At 36.7% G+C, this 16,545-nt stretch overlaps 1 protein-coding gene across 2 annotated transcripts in view; it reads left to right on the forward strand.

Annotated features, from left to right (window-relative positions):
• The window catches only part of si:ch211-236d3.4 (protein FAM107B), a 47,167-nt gene that overhangs the window by 16,395 nt on the left and 14,227 nt on the right, over positions 1 to 16,545 (forward strand). Inside the window, exons 2-3 of one of the 2 annotated variants that reach the window (XM_048172821.1) lie at positions 7,117 to 7,174; positions 15,753 to 15,984. In XM_048172821.1, the coding sequence (XP_048028778.1) occupies positions 7,117 to 7,174; positions 15,753 to 15,984 (290 nt within the window). Of the gene's footprint in view, positions 1 to 7,116; positions 7,175 to 9,006; positions 9,210 to 15,752; positions 15,985 to 16,545 lie in introns of those variants that run through there. The other variant, XM_048172822.1, reaches the window with a different exon arrangement.

Genomic DNA, 16,545 nt, shown 5'->3' on the forward strand with positions numbered 1-16,545 from the left:
TAAAATTTAGCTTTGCTTCAGAGACTTTCAGTGGGGTGTACTCATTTTTGCACCACCCTAATTTGAGTAAAACTGAACATTGTGTTCTCTAAGTTATATTATTAACCTTACTTTCATGTTATAAGTTAACTTAGTCTTGTCAACATTTTGGAAATTGTTTTTGTGTTCATTGAGATATTGTTTATCTCTTGTTTATTACTTTTCAAATGGGGTGTACTCATTTACGCTGAACACTGAATGTCTATTGACTGCACTGCCCTAATCTACCAATACTATGCTATACTGTACTTTACAGTATGCTATTTGTTCATTCACAATTTTAGAGATTGCCTGTATTGTTTAACATTTAATTGGTTCTGTAACATTCGGGTGTGGAGCAAACGGTCCATGAATCCAAACACAGGGAATTTGTGACAGGTTCATTTGTGTCTGTGTTGTCTGAATAATCACAGTCATACTGACACATATTGACTGTCTTAAGAAACATTTCACCAGAGAATCAAGCTATATGAAGCCCAAATCCACCCTTAATGTACTGAGAGTCATTCCATAATTAAAGGAGAGCATTCAGTGATGAATAAATCCTAATTCAGATCTCATTCATACTATTAAACACCATTCTACCATTCACGGAACGCTGCTCCAAATATGGATTGGCTCTTAGTGAGCATAAGCTTATTTCAACCTGATTCCATTGTTACTTGAGGAGGCTTTGCATCTTTCAGCCTCTTAGTAAGTCTTTGTTGATTATAATACTGTTTAAAGCCTGTCTCCCAATGAGAGGACACAAATCCCCTTTAAATACAAGCAAATTAATTACATCTCAATAAAGCTTCCTTTTTATGTCAGGCCTGAGAGCTCGCTCAGAGGGAAAACATTGATATTTGTGCAGGTGAATAAAAATCCTATGTTGGTTTTGTTTGCAAAGGGCGTGAAAAGGACAACTAAACAGAAATTATTGCACCCACTGAATTTTGCCTCTAGGTTGTAAGAGGTCTATATAAGCCTGAAATTAAAGACATTTGTTCTTTCCTCAGAATGTCTCTCTCTTTTATATCCCATTTTCCATGTGCTTACTGTGAATGATAAGACAGTGAGGCCCTTGTGACGACACCAAGCCTGAGCAGGCTTCTCCTAGCAACTGCAGCAACGGTATCCATTCACTGGAGTGTTCTGCATTGAATATAGCTCAGGAAAGAGCTGGAAAAGAGTCCTCAGGCATTAATTTGTAATTTGTAAAAACTGGGGGATGTGAGGTCCACTCAAAAGGAGAGGGGGTGCGTGCTCCCACTGCTGGATCTCAAAACTTTTACATCTGAGACCAAGTGGTTCACTGAGTGTAAATACTGGGGTTCAATATAAATATGTTTTGGTTCTGTTCTGTTTGCCTGTGTTCCTTGCCATTATAAGTTGACCTAGTTTCCTCTTGTGTGCCAGTTAACTACGTTCACCTGTGGTTCATTTAGTTCCCTCATTTACCTCTGTGTATTTCAAGTCCTCAGTTTCCTTTGTTCAGTTGTCCATTCTACGTTATGTTAAGTTGAGTTGTTCTTTTTCCATGACTCCCGAGTTCTATGCTAAATAAAACCATTACTGCTGCTAATAGATCCTGCTTTCAACTTTATTTGCAACCCAGCCATGACAGTTACGTAACAGTCGGGGTGTACGCCCCCAATTTTTGCATATGCCAGCCCATGTTCCCAACATTATGAAAGGCATTAGACAAGGGCAGCCAGTATTAACGTCTGGAGCAGCACAGCTGAATCATCAGACTAGGTAAGCAAGCAAGAACAATAGCAAAAAATGGCAGATGGAGCAATAATAACTGACATTATCCATGATAACATGATATTTTTAGTGATATTTGTAAATTGTCTTTCTAAATGTTTCGTTAGCATGTTGCTAATGTACTGTTAAATGTGGTTAAAGTTACCATCGTTTCTTACTGTATTCACGGAGACAAGAGCTGTCGCTATTTTCATTTTTAAACACTTGCAGTCTGTATAATTCATGAACACAACTTCATTCTTTATAAATCTCTCCAACAGTGTAGCATTAGCCGTTAGCCACGGAGCACAGCCTCAAATTCATTAAGAATCACATGTAAACAATATAACAGTATACATACTCATAATCCGATGCATGCATGCCGCACGCATGACGAACACTTTGTAAAGATCCATTTGAGGGTTATATTAGCTGTGTAAACTTTGTTTATGCACTGTTTAAGGCAAGCGCGAGCTCCGTGGGCGGGGAGCACGAGAATTAAAGGGGCAGCAACATAAATCAGCTCATATTTAATGCTGCCCCAAAATAGGCAGTTAAAAAAATGTATTAAAAAAAATCTATGGGGTATTTTGAGCTGAAACTTTACAGACACATTCAGGGGACACCTTAGACTTATATTACATCTTGTAAAAAAACGTTGGATGGCACCTTTAAGTGAAATCTTAATGCTTGTGAAAAAAAAAAGGTTATTATGTCATCATTTACCCTCATGTAATTCCAAACCCATAAGAATTTTGTTCATCTTCAAAATCTTCAAATTAAAAAATTTTAAATGAAATATAGAAGATTTCTGTCCCTCCATTGAAATTCCATTCCCTTCTGAAATTGTACACTTCAAAAAGTATATGACACATATGATATATATGACAATGAAACTAAACATAACCCTGACAGTCTCTTTTGAAGACTTGGATTAAACTACTTGATACATTTGGATTATGTTTCGATGTCTTTATTAACGTTTTGAAGCATCAATGCTGGAATGAGCTTTTGGTGGAGGGGCAGAAACATCTCAGGTGTCATTAAAATATCTTCATATTAGGGGTGTGACAAGACAGCTCATGAGATGAGACACGAAATTGAGTTTACGAGAACAAGACAAGATTTTTACACAGTGTTTTCAAGAAATCCTCAATGACACAATACATGACTAGAAAAATTGTCTGCAGGTGCATTTGAAATGTTTGAACTAATCATCTTGTAATGAATGTCATTTCAGTTCTCCTTTCTGTGTATGAATTATCATATGCAGTAAAAGACAACAATACTCAAGCACTATAAAAGGTTCTCAATCTCAGCTGACTGGCTTCTCTCCTGTATGATTTCATAAAGAACTTTTGACCTACTAACTGAACTCCTTTCCACAAATTCATCATAAAAATAAAAACAGTATAAATAAAAATGAATAGCAGTTTTCTCTTAGTCTTATTAAGTGCAAACAATAAGTGCAACCATAATCAAAGTACCCTCTCAATATTCAAAGTGCAAAGATTCATGATACAGAACTAAGAGATGGTTACAACTACACAGCCCAGCCTAAGATAGCTTTCATATTGTGAAATATTTGCATGCATCAAGGAGCCGGTTTCAAAATGTGGGGTATTAAAATCATGTTTGAACGCGCACCCGCGTTTTACTTTCACTAACGCAATTGCGCGTACTCTGTGAATAGGGAGCGGCGGTGCTGAGCTCGCATTTTATAAGATAAGACATTTGTCAGACGCTTAGGCTCTGTTGTGCAACAAATCCTCCGCCATGGTCTTGTCAGTCATCTTCACTTACTCTCATCACGTGATCAGTGAACTCTGATTCCTGCTGCATTATGTATGACTCTGCAGCTCGTGTTTTATGAGCTGGATGGAATTGAAGCAACCGTTATCCAACTTAATTAAATGGTTTTTATTTCCATAAAAACTAAAATGACAACGGAGGCATAATGTAAACATAGCAGTTGCATATTCTATCCTAATTTCACCCTCACACTCCGTCATGCAATATCGCGAGACAGCCTTTCACCTGGATGAGAAATCTTGTCACATTTTAATCTCATCACACCCCTAGAAACTAAACATTACCCTGACAGTCTCTTAAGACTCTTTTTAAATGTTCAGTCACTTCCCTTTTGAGGGAACTCTACTCTGCATCAGTTGCTGATGTTATGGGGATGCGTCCTCGCAGAACCCGGTGTCTGAGGCACGTGTAAAGTCCTGCCAATCATTGGTCAACACTGTGCGATGACATTGCAGGGAGCACCCCAGCACATGAGAAGGGCACCTGAAAACTCGTCATCAACTTCTTTTTCTCCAGGAAGCCGCTTGTTTGTGTAAAAAGCAGTGTGAGTTAATTTCTCATCGAGAAAGCTCACGAGTGAAGGGAGCCAAGCTTCTCAGCCCAGCAGTTTTGGCCCCACAGCTGCAGCGCACTGACTGAGATCATGGGGATATCAGATCTGATGATGAGCAATTGGAGCTTATGACTCGTGCAGCTCTAGACTCTCTTGGAACATGGCTCAGATTAGTTTGAGATTTTCATTTGAGCATAGAAGCTTCAGGGCTTTTCCTAACATTGTTATACTAGTAACTGGGAGCAATGTTGTGCAAGATGTGTTCCACTTGCCCACTGACACATTATTTAGTTTTACTGCCTAGGTTTTTAAATTGGTTCGAACCACAAGAAGGCAGGCATGGTGTAGTTGATATTAGTGTCAGCATAGCACCTTGTGATGTCATTGCACTGTGTCAGCCAATGATTGGCATGATTTTACAAGTGCCTCAGACACTGGGTTCCACAAAGATGCATTCCCATAGTGTCAGAAACTGACATAGCATCTTGTTTCCTTTCTCAAAGATACATACATAAGACATTTTATGGAATTATACAACAGGAAAACCTAAGAAAGAACACTTAGAAACCAATATGCTGATCTCACAAAAATGAAAGTTTAAATTTTAAAACTTTAAATTTGTTCATTTACTCACCCTCTTGGCATTTAAAAGCTGTGTAACGTTACATGAACATAGGTGTGGCATCAATAATATCAAATGGTATCATTAAATTCTGGTGCATCTAATGACACCAAATTTGAATGAGATGTGAGAATTAGAAAAAAAAACTCACAAACAAATATTGGTTTTCTTTACACAAACAAATAATACAAACCAAAAAAGTTGGGACACTGTACAAATTGTGAATAAAAAAGGAATGCAATCATTTACAAATCTCATAAACTTATATTTTATTCACAATAGAACATAGATAACATATCAAATGTTGAAAGTGAGACATTTTGAAATGTCATGCCAAATATTGGCTCATTTTGGATTTCATGAGAGCTACACATTCCAAAAAAGTTTGGACAGGTAGCAATAAGAAGCCGGAAAAGTTAAATGTACATATGTATAAGGAACAGCTGGAGGACCAATCTGCAACTTATTAGGTCAATTGGCAACATGACTGGGTATAAAAAGAGCCTCTCAGAGTGGCAGTGTCTCTCAGAAGTCAAGATGGGCAGAGGATCACCAATTCCTCCAATGCTGTGGTGAAAAATAGTGGAGCAATATCAGAAAGCAGTTTCTCAGAGAAAATTGCAAAAGGTTTGAAGTTATCATCATCTACAGTGCATAATATCATCCAAAGATTCAGAGAATCTGGAACAATCTCTGTGCATAAGGGTCAAGGCCGGAAAACCATACTGGATGCCCGTGATCTTCGGGCCATTAGACGGCACTGCATCACATACAGGAATGCTACTGTAAAATCACAACATGGGCTCAGGAATACTTCCAGAAAACATTGTCGGTGAACACAATCCACCGTGCCATTCGCCGTTGCCGGCTAAAACTCTATAGGTCAAAAAAGAAGCCATATCTAAACACGATCCAGAAGCGCAGGCATTTTTTCTGGGCTGACACTCATAAAATGGACTGTGGCAAAGTGGAAAACTGTTCTGTGGTCAGACGAATCAGAATTTGAAGTTCTTTTTGGAAAAATGGGACGCCATGTCATCTGGACTAAAGAGGACAAGGACAACCCAAGTTGTTATCAGCGCTCAGTTCAGAAGCCTGCATCTCTGATGGTATGGGGTTGCATGAGTGCGTGTGGCATGGGCAGCTTACACATCTGGAAAGGCACCATCAATGCTGAAAGGTATATCCAAGTTCTAGAACAACATATGCTCCCATCCAGACGTCATCTCTTTCAAGGAAGACCTTGCATTTTCCAACATGACAATGCCAGACCACATACCGCATCAATTACAACATCATGGCTGCGTAGAAGAAGCATCCGGGTACTGAAATTATCTTTCACCCATAGAAAACATTGAAGACAAAGAAGACCTAAGACAGTTGAGCAACTAGAAGCCTGTATTAGACAAGAATGGGACAATATTCCTATTCCTAAACTTGAGCAACTTGTCTCCTCAGTCCCCAGACGTTTGCAGACTGTTATAAAAAGAAGAGGGGGTGCCACACAGTGGTAAACTTTTGAGATGTGTTGATGCCATGAAATTTAATATCAACTTATTTTTCCCTTAAAATGATACATTTTCTCAGTTTAAACATTTGATATGTCATCTATGTTGTATTCTGAATAAAATATTGAAATTTGAAACTTCCACATCATTGCATCCTGTTTTTATTCACAATTTGTACAGTGCCCCAACTTTTTTGGAATCGGGTTTGTAATAATAATAATAATAATAATATAGCGCATGAGTCATGCAGACTACTTTTACGTTGCCTTTTATTATTATGTTGTTTTGGTCCATTTTTGGAGATGGACAGCCCCTGGTTACTGTTTGCAATTGTTGTACATCAAAATGCAGCATTAACATTCTGCTAAACATCTCATATTGTATTCTACAGAAGAAAGAAAAAACATACAGTTTGGAATGACATGATGATGAGTAAATGATTTTTGGATGAGCTATTCAAGAACGATCCAACTATAAACTATCTAAAGAACCATATACTGTATTAAACTCAAAAACCTGTGAAAAATGGTTCTTAGAAGGTTCTTTGCTGAGCCTAAGATTGTGCCTTTATTTTCTAGAGCATAGAAATGCTACTCCTAGAATTGCATGGCAAGAGAAAAGCAATGGAACAGCTGGTTTCATGTTACAGCAGCAGAAGCATAGTTAATGTGCCTCCACCTTTCCTGGATCCATGACAACTGAAGTCTCTCATAATACATCCTAAATCAATTGGAGAAAGGAGCAAGCAGACAGAAAGTCAGTAATGCTGTGATTGATGAGAGTGATGTGAATATTTGTAAGCTGATAAGCCTCTTTTTTCTCTCTTTTCTGTCTCTCTCTCTCGCACGCATCAGAAGGGATACAACATTGAGCAGCAGAGTGTGAAAAACGGAAAACACCTGAATGGAGCGGGTAAGTCTACACTTACGCGTCCTTGAGAACAATGAAAGCTGGCCAACAGCCCTGCAGAGGAACAATGCAATGTTGCTACGGCTCCTTCTGTCTTTGACCTTGTTTCTTGACACGTCACGGCTGGGTCAAAAAAACTTCCGAAGTTCCTGCCATGCTTCCTGACGTAAAATAATAATAAAGGCTTTTAAATGTGTCACGTGCCGCTGGCCTTGAAAACTTCTTCGTTTGATCTAGGAGCAAAGACAAGAAAGAACCCGTTTTTAACAGATGTTAGGCATAATGCAAAGATTAGTTGTTTGGCAAGAAACATTAAACTTGCACACTTAATATAGAATTACGATCAAGTCAAATTTATTTATATAGCAATTTTCACAATACACATTGTTTCAAAGCAGCTTTACAGAAAATCATGATGTCAATGTTTATAATATCTTCCTGCCTTATACTGTAGTTACATTTAGCAGATTAGAGCTGGCCGATAATATTACATTTTGCGACGCAGTTGAGCTATATAGGCTAGTATATATTGCCCTATGTGAGTATACTATATGTATGCAAAACTTATATATACAAAGACCTGGGTGATAATATAGTTATATGTTATGGTGCAATAAAATAATCATGCAATTTAAGATATGTTATATATATATATATATATATATATATATATATATATATATATATATATATATATATATATATATCGCTTTACATATGTGTGTGAATATGTATGTGCACTCTATTTAAGTGAATAAAGTTTAATCCAACTTTATATAGAAAGCTGTGCGATAATACAGTTTATATTTTTGTGACGATATAAAAAATCACACTGCCGAGATTTGCTATATAGTGCTATATAGTCTATATATGCAGATAAGGATGTACTATCTATAGAACATTTAATACGTACGTTTTTCGACATTATAACAATCAAGCATTTGAGACTTGCTATATAGTCAGCTACATACCACTTAACATGAGTGTACTGTATGTATGCAGGTAAGGTTGGACATACTTATAGCAGTTGTATAATTTGTTATTAATTATTAATTTGTTAAATAATCAGATCACAGGTGTCCTTATATCTGATATGTATCTTATATCTGAACAACTTCGAACTCTCATCCAAACAGAATTTAGAGTCAGAACTACAGTATCTGTTTCTATAATATTAGTTTTGAGTCTTTTATCTTTAATGAAAAAAAAAAAAAAAAAAATCAGGGACAATCAATCGCAAAATAGAAATTGTGATTGCTTTAAATTTTGGTTTGCACCAATAACACATTGTTATTTAATAGCATATATAAAATAGATTTTTTTTTTTTTTTTCTGACAAAAACAACTATATTGTTATATACTGTTACAATATGAATTTCCTCATACCATGGTATACATTTTTGTTACTATCATCCAACCCTAACATATTCATATAGTTTTAATATTGAATTTTTTTCTTATATAACTAACAAATCTCCCACAGAAGCCCTATTTCCAGTGGGGAAAAAAAAAATCACTCCATGGATTATCAAGTTAAGATGAGCCTGACCTGATGGTCATATCCAGAGATGTTGTTTCATGTAATCTTGAATGTAAACATAAACATTGCGTGCTCTCTGTATGTGTATTTATTTTAAATTGCCCAGTGTATGAGTTTGTGAAGGATGAAAGCTTCTTGGTAGACTAATGGTTAATGTGAGATTTAGCAGAAGAGGGAGAGAGGGAGGTATTAAGCCCTCCACTAATCCTATCAGACTCCTGAGAAAGAGTGTGTGTGTGAAAAATAAAGTTGGGAGGAGCAGGAGGGGCGTAGCCTTGATGCCCAGTGGTCACATGACTGTTTACACTGTGAGAGAGGAGGCATGTGTGTGAAGAACAGCAGAAACTCAGGAGAAACGGCCCTCACATAAACATGTAGGATATCTCACACACACATACGCACACACAGACAACAGCAGGATGGACCAGAGAGTTGGACACAGTTTGTATCCCCCTGAAGGCCAGCCCAGCAGACCCAGAGATGTGCTTGTTAAGTCAGGTAAGACAGATACAGACTGCGGCTGAGATTACAGGATGCTGAACTGATGATGCTGTATTGTGCAGTAAAACTTTACCAGGGGTCTGTATTTGAATACCAATGATAGGAACATTTTTCACTCTTATCATAAAAGGAATTTATAGAGTTGTAGTATTCATTGAGTTTCAAAGTATTATTACTATGTAACAACTCAGTTACAATGTAGTAATTACAGATAAATAACTGTTTTATATTTAGTATCAAGATACATTCACACTGATGCATTTGTTTGCACATGCAAAAAAAAAAACCTGTTTTCAGGGTTAAATGTATAATGTTTTTGAAAACAAGTTGTGGTATATGAAAGAAAAACTAAGAAGGCAAAAGAATGACATAAAAGTCACTTAAAGAAATCAGTTCGCTGAGAAACAGGGAGCCATGCTTTCTCTGGGCACAGTGCCCAACTTGTTCCTCATGGTGTTTTGCTGCACAGTGAGGCAACAGACTTCAAAAACTCTTTCGGTAGCCATTAGAAATGCACCATTTGACATTTTCTGCATGTATTTTTGTCAGCTGGAGGTAAGCATCTGGAAATTTGTAGGTGTCAGTAACATAGGCTAAATCAATATCCCTGCATCTTAGTGACAAGAAGGATCATCTTTCACAATTTTGTTGTTGTAATGTTTTACCAGCAGTATCTTGCTTTATGTTTGTTTTAGCCGAAAAGCACAAGGTCCACAATGTATTTCTGCCTGACCACGATCGACACCAATAAACCCTGCTTTGTGTATTTGAACAGTTATCTTAAATCATCCATCTCACAATGGCCAGCTTTTAAACAAACACACCTTTCACCAACATATCTTGGAAGTCTATTAAGCAATTTCTACAGTATGTGAAATAAACCTTAAAGAGACAGTCACCCAAAAAAAAAAAAAAAATGTAATCTTTTACTCAGCATCATGTTGTGCCAAACCTGTATGACTTTCTGGTAACACTTTATTTTAAGGTGACACATTACTACAGTAATTGCAGTAAATTATCCCTAACTACAAGTAACTAAACCAAAACCAAACTCATGCAGTTAATTAATATCAATCAGTAATTATTTGAGTAAGAACAATGTAACAAAGTCACCTTAAAATTAAGTTTTACCGACTTTCTTTCTTGTGTAAAACACAAAAGAATATATTTATGGAGGTCAGTGATGCCCAAAACATCAATGCACCCCAATGACTTTCATTCCAAAATTCCAAATATAATATTTCCATTTTTCAAAATATATATTTTTTGTGTTTTCTTCAGAATAAAGACATGCATGCTGGTTTGGAGCTAAAATTTTGAGTGAACTATCCCTTTAAGTCTGTCTCTTATGTTCTCTTCTGTTGTTCTCTTGTTATTCTATTATATTCTATTTTGTAATTATACTAACAAAAATAGCTTAGGAAAAAGAAAATGATCCAAGTTACACAATCTAAAGATAATGCAAAAAAAAGATTTTTTTAAGCTATGTGTTCATCATAAAAACTAATCTTCTAGTCTAGATGTAGATGCTTGAAATAGGTTACATGGTGTTATTGTCCATAGAGGCTGCTGTGTTGTTTCTTGCTGGGCACCTTTATAATGCTAATTCCCTGTCTGAGAGCTGTGCCTAAATTTTATGGCTTGCCAAGGACCAGTATTCAGTGGGGATTATGGGAAATAGCACCACACTTCCACACACACAAACACACACATCCATGGGAGAATGGGATCCCAGGGCATCCTCTGAGAATGCTGATGTCGCCATGACAACTGTCAGCATTCTATTTGTATACAATCCAATGTGGGAACAAACTTCTTATGTAACAGAGGGTTTTGTTTTGTTTTTGTTTGTTTTGTTTTTTTTCCAAAAATGGTCTTTTTAATGCTGAATTCCTGGTGATCAACAGGACAATATGTATTTGGTGTCATGCAGAGGAATCTAAACTGTGATAGTATTGCCTTAACTATTTATTTATTTATTCATTTATTAATTAATTAATTAATTATTTGTTTGTTTATTAATTAATTCAGCCTATTTTAAACATCAAAAATAAGTTTCAGGAGACCTTTGTGATTCTGAGGGGAAATTACCTCATACATCCACTAAATATCAAAGAAAAGTGAAGTTCTTAGAGCATCACTTCATATGGTGTTTTGTAATCTAAAGAAATGAAATTGTTACATTTTAAGTGTGACTTAAGTCTCCAAATACTTTTTAGGACCATTGTATTTCAAAGTGCCATGGTAATACCATCTGTTACCATCTACTGAAGCATTTCTTGAATGGGTTAGCATATTAGCACGCTTTTAATTATAGTAGGCCATACTGAATCACTTTCGGTTATGCTGGGTATATAAGGAAACACCTGCTGTAGCCACACCCAAAATCGAATTAACCCCACGATGTATCATCTGCGATTCTTGGAAATAGACTCAGATGTGATCAGCAGAAGCCCATGACTTTCCTGTCTGTGTGACTCCTGGGTTTGCGGAGGATGTTGATAAATACATTATGCCCATAATAGAGGGATATTCACTTTCAGAGCAGACACAGTCCACCCTCTGCTGCTCTTCACCATGTTACTGATCCCTAATCGATGAGATCAAGGACAGGCTTCCAGAGCCCCAGATTATGTAGCAATACAAAACATATTGTAGCGCTTGTGTATATGTATATGTGTATGTGTAAGTACTTTTATCCCACACTGAACTGGAAGCTGGATCTGGAAGCTCTGAATAAATACACAGAAATCTTTTGTATTTCATAACCATGATGCAACATTCCCCCTGCACATAACATTGATCTTTGCCACATATATGCTCACACAGTTTACTCAGTTAACAGCAAACAGATATTGCAGCACATTCATTTGCCATCACTGTTTAAAAGAAACAATATTTGCATGAACAAGCATGAAAGGAAACAAAATGAAACATACAGTGGGTACGGAAAGTATTCAGACCCCCTTAAATGTTTCACACTTTGTTATATTGCAGCCATTTGGTAAAATTATTTAAGTTATTTTTTTTTTCCTCATTAATGTACACACAGCACCCCATATTGACAGAAAAACACAGAATTGTTGATATTTCTGAAATATCACATGGTCATAAGTATTCAGACCCTTTGCTGTGACACTCATATATTTAACTCAGGTGCTGTCCATTTCTTCTGATCATCCTTGAGATGGTTCTACACCTTCATTTGAGTCCAGCTGTGTTTGATTATACTGATTGGACTTGATTAGGAAAGCCACACACCTGTCTATATAAGACCTTACAGCTCACAGTGCATGTCAGAGCAAATGAGAATCATGAGGTCAAAGGAACTGCCTGAAGAGCTCAGAGACAGAATTGTGGCAAGGCACAGATCTGGCCAAGGTTAAAATAACGAAGGAGTGGCTTCACAACAACTCTGTGACTGTTCTTGAATGGCCCAGCCAGAGCCCTGACTTAAACCCAATTGAGCATCTCTGGAGAGACCTAAAAATGGCTGTCCACCAACGTTTACCATCCAACCTGACAGAACTGGAGAGGATCTGCAAGGAGGAATGGCAGAGGATCCCCAAATCCAGGTGTGAAAAACTTGTTGCATCTTTCCCAAAAAGACTCATGGCTGTATTAGATCAAAAGGGTGCTTCTACTAAATACTGAGCAAAGGGTCTGAATGCTTAGGACCATGTGATATTTCAGTTTTTCTTTTTTAATAAATCTGCAAAAAGGTCAACAATTCTGTGTTTTTCTGTCAATATGGGGTGCTGTGTGTACATTAATGAGGGAAAAAAATGAACTTAAATGATTTTAGCAAATGGCTGCAATATAACAAAGAGTGAAAAATTTAAGGGGGTCTGAATACTTTCCGTACCCACTGTATTCTGGTGATGTTACTATGGTGTCCGCTGAACAAGAGATATGTAGACTCTATTGTTTATCTTGTAAAGATACTTATTTTTAGTTTTTTTTTTTTTAATAATAATATAATGTGAATCTTTATATTTTATATAATATTTATTTTATTATTCCATAGCTACATAAGCCCACATACTGTGTAGACTCTCTGACTCCCTTGTGCCAACACACTCTCTGTCCAACCAGTGATTATGGATTCATAATCCTTACAAACATGAAATATCTCTTTTAACGGATTAACAGCATTTAATATAAACCAAAAAGGTCATATCAGTGATATTAGTCCAATGGACTGTGAGATATTTGCTTTTAGCTTTATTTTCCTGATGCATATGACATTTTCATGATTGTGGAAACTGTTTCTAGGGGAAGTGAAAATAACAATTTTGAGTACAGTTGTCAACTATGCAAAATTTAAAACTACTGTATATCTAAAATGAGATTTTTACATTTTCTGAAAGAATTTAGAAAGATATTTATATTATACGTATCAAATGCGCTGCCACAATGTACTGTTGGTTACATGCTGAGCAGCATGTTGCTAGGTGGTTGCTGAGGTCTTCTGGATGGTTGCTGCTGTAGGTGGTTGCTAGTCAAAAGTCAAAAGAACCCACCACCAAGTCTCTATGATATTCTGATGTAATACTCTAGGTATTTTATTGCCTTAATCATCTGCCAGGTGACAAATATCATCATAAATCCAATCACACCTCTTCACAACAAGCATTTGAGGTATATCATTCATATCTGCAGCACGAAGTGCAGGCCAAAGTATAGTACTTGAATGGTTTGTTCCCTTACCCTTACAAAGTATGAGCAATAATACTGTAATAGGGTACCCAGGTGAAACAAGTACACTTCTATAATATACTTAAAGTGCTCTATTTTCATGCACTAATTTTGTACTTAATATACTAATAATTCTTCTTTAGTACTAATTAAGATAATCTTAAGAACATCTAAGTGTACTCAACTGCGCTATTTTGAAACACCATGAAATATGAACTAAAATGTGCTTTTAATATACTATCTCTGTATTTAAAAAATGTGTTTAGTTACCACTTATAGTACATTTAAACCCAGAGTTTACTACAAATGGTAACTAAATACATTTTTTAAATACAGAGGTAGTATATTAAAAGCACATTTTAGTTCATATTTCATGGTGTCTCAAAATAGCACAGTTGAGTACACTTAGATGTTCTTAAGATTATCTTAAGAAGTACTAAAGAAGAATCTTTAGCATATTAAGTACAAAATTAGTGTGTGAAAATAGAGCACTTTATAGAAATGTACTTTTTTTCACCTGGGTAAAACAGAATAAACTGAGAATATAAGAACTAAAAAAAATGGATTTAGCACAAAAGAGTCTTTCTTTAATTTATGCAATTAAATACTTAGAATATAGGTTTTAAAAAAGGAAAAAGGTTTTATTTACATGTTTGAACGAAAAAAAAAAAAAAAAACTTGGTTGTAAACTTGCTAACCTCTGATACCAAACCCTGGGCCACAAATACTTTCACATGCATGAATTCCCTTCATCATCTTACCTGTCATCATCAACATCATTTCATCCTTGTCCTCTTCTCGTGCACTCTGATTGAGAAGTGCTAAGAATTGAGCTCAGCTTTTTTAATATTGAATGGTGGAGACTGTCTCTGGTTCCTCCTCCAAGCATAGCATTGTTCGGAGCAAGCTTCAATGCATATGACACCTGATCTGCTGTCACTTTAGCATGGATCACTGCACTTTTAATCTGTCCTATCCTGAGAGGAGTGTCTCTACCCATGATGCAGTTGGGCTGTCTTGCATTATGAATCTGGATACACATTTGTCCTTTTGTGGTGATGAATTACAAGCTTGTCTGAAAAACCAGTACTATTTAATAACCTCTGCATTTTCACAATTTATCACAAGGAAACTCATTTGCATTTTGGCGACTTTTCACAAAAATATTGTACTACATAATATTTCACAACAAACTCAGATACATTTTTGCATTATGATAATGACAATTATTAATTATAATCCACCCCACAAAAAGAAAAAAAAAATCGTAATGGTTCTAAAATATACATTTTCAAGCAAAATATATCTTTCTTTCTTTTGATTTTTAGAGTGAAATATGCCAGAGGGTGTTATTTATTAAATTCTAGGGAAAGTGCAAAAATGTTTTACAAAAAAATAGTTAAAGTGAATTATCTTAGGGGTCAGATATAGGTAGTCAAGATAATTCACATCAGTGCTCCGTCTGTGTGTGATGGTTTGTTAGAGGTCTGTGGTCTCCAAATAGCTGCACTCAGCAGAAGGAAATGAAGGAAAGGAATTTTCTCCCAAACCCAGAGGAATGTAAACACCCTGAATGTCCACCTGCTACTTTCAGGAATCCTGCTTCAGCTTACATGGAATCATTTAAACTGGAGCAGAGACAAGGCTGTTTGTAGTGTTGTATGTAAGTGCTGGCTCTCTAATGTAGGCTTTATGCTGCACCATCCCACTTACTGCTGTTTATGTTATTCTTTTGCATCAGTCTCTAGCTTTCTGCACCCAGTAAAAAGAAGTCAGGAAGGAAAAAAGTGATTTCCTTTCAACAAAACCCTTCCTCTCACATTGTTTTCTCTCTGTCCTCAGCCTCAGCATATGCCGATATTCAATGGGAACAGCCTCATCAGCCGAGAAACCCGGACAGGGATCCATTTGGTTACCCTCATCGCGAGATCCCCCCATTGGCCAGTTACGCTCCTCAACCTGATTATATGACAGGAGATGATGATCTCATCAAGCCCAAAAAGCTGATTAATCCAGTGAAAGCCTCTAAAAGCCACCAGGAGCTTCATCGGGAGTTGCTTATGAACCAAAAACGGTATGAGGATACACAAGTGTACAGTACACACACACTCTTGCATGGATGACAAATCCTGTGCAAATTGTCCAGGATGGCTTCTGTGATCATACTTTGCAATCTGATAATAAGCCAAAAATGGACTGATTGGCTTTTTCCTGTGCACATTCCTGTGAAAATAGCATACTTTAAAGTCCCTTTGGGTGAAATAATCTGCTAAATTGCAAGTAATACTCATTACATACAGAGTGAGGAAGCATCTTCTGTGGGTAGGTGATGTAGAGCAGAGTGGGGCACAACCTAACACTTTTTTTTGGTCTTTCTCAGTTTAAATCAAACATGGGGTTTAGAGTATCGAGAGAGGAAAAGAGAGAGAAAAAAATCTTGGTTTAGTTCCCCGACCACACCGTGACTCTGCGTTCAGCCAGCAGAGAGGCTTTCACTCACGGTGCCGTGCGATGGTACTGGACGCTCCTCTGTGGGTTTGAGTCTCTGTATTGGCAGGAAATGTAGGTGGGGAGAGTGAATGAACAGTGCTCTCTTCCACTCTCATTACCCACAACTGAGCAAGGGACCTAACCC

This window comes from Megalobrama amblycephala, linkage group LG21, assembly GCF_018812025.1.
Source record: "Megalobrama amblycephala isolate DHTTF-2021 linkage group LG21, ASM1881202v1, whole genome shotgun sequence".
NCBI lineage: Eukaryota > Metazoa > Chordata > Actinopteri > Cypriniformes > Xenocyprididae > Megalobrama > Megalobrama amblycephala.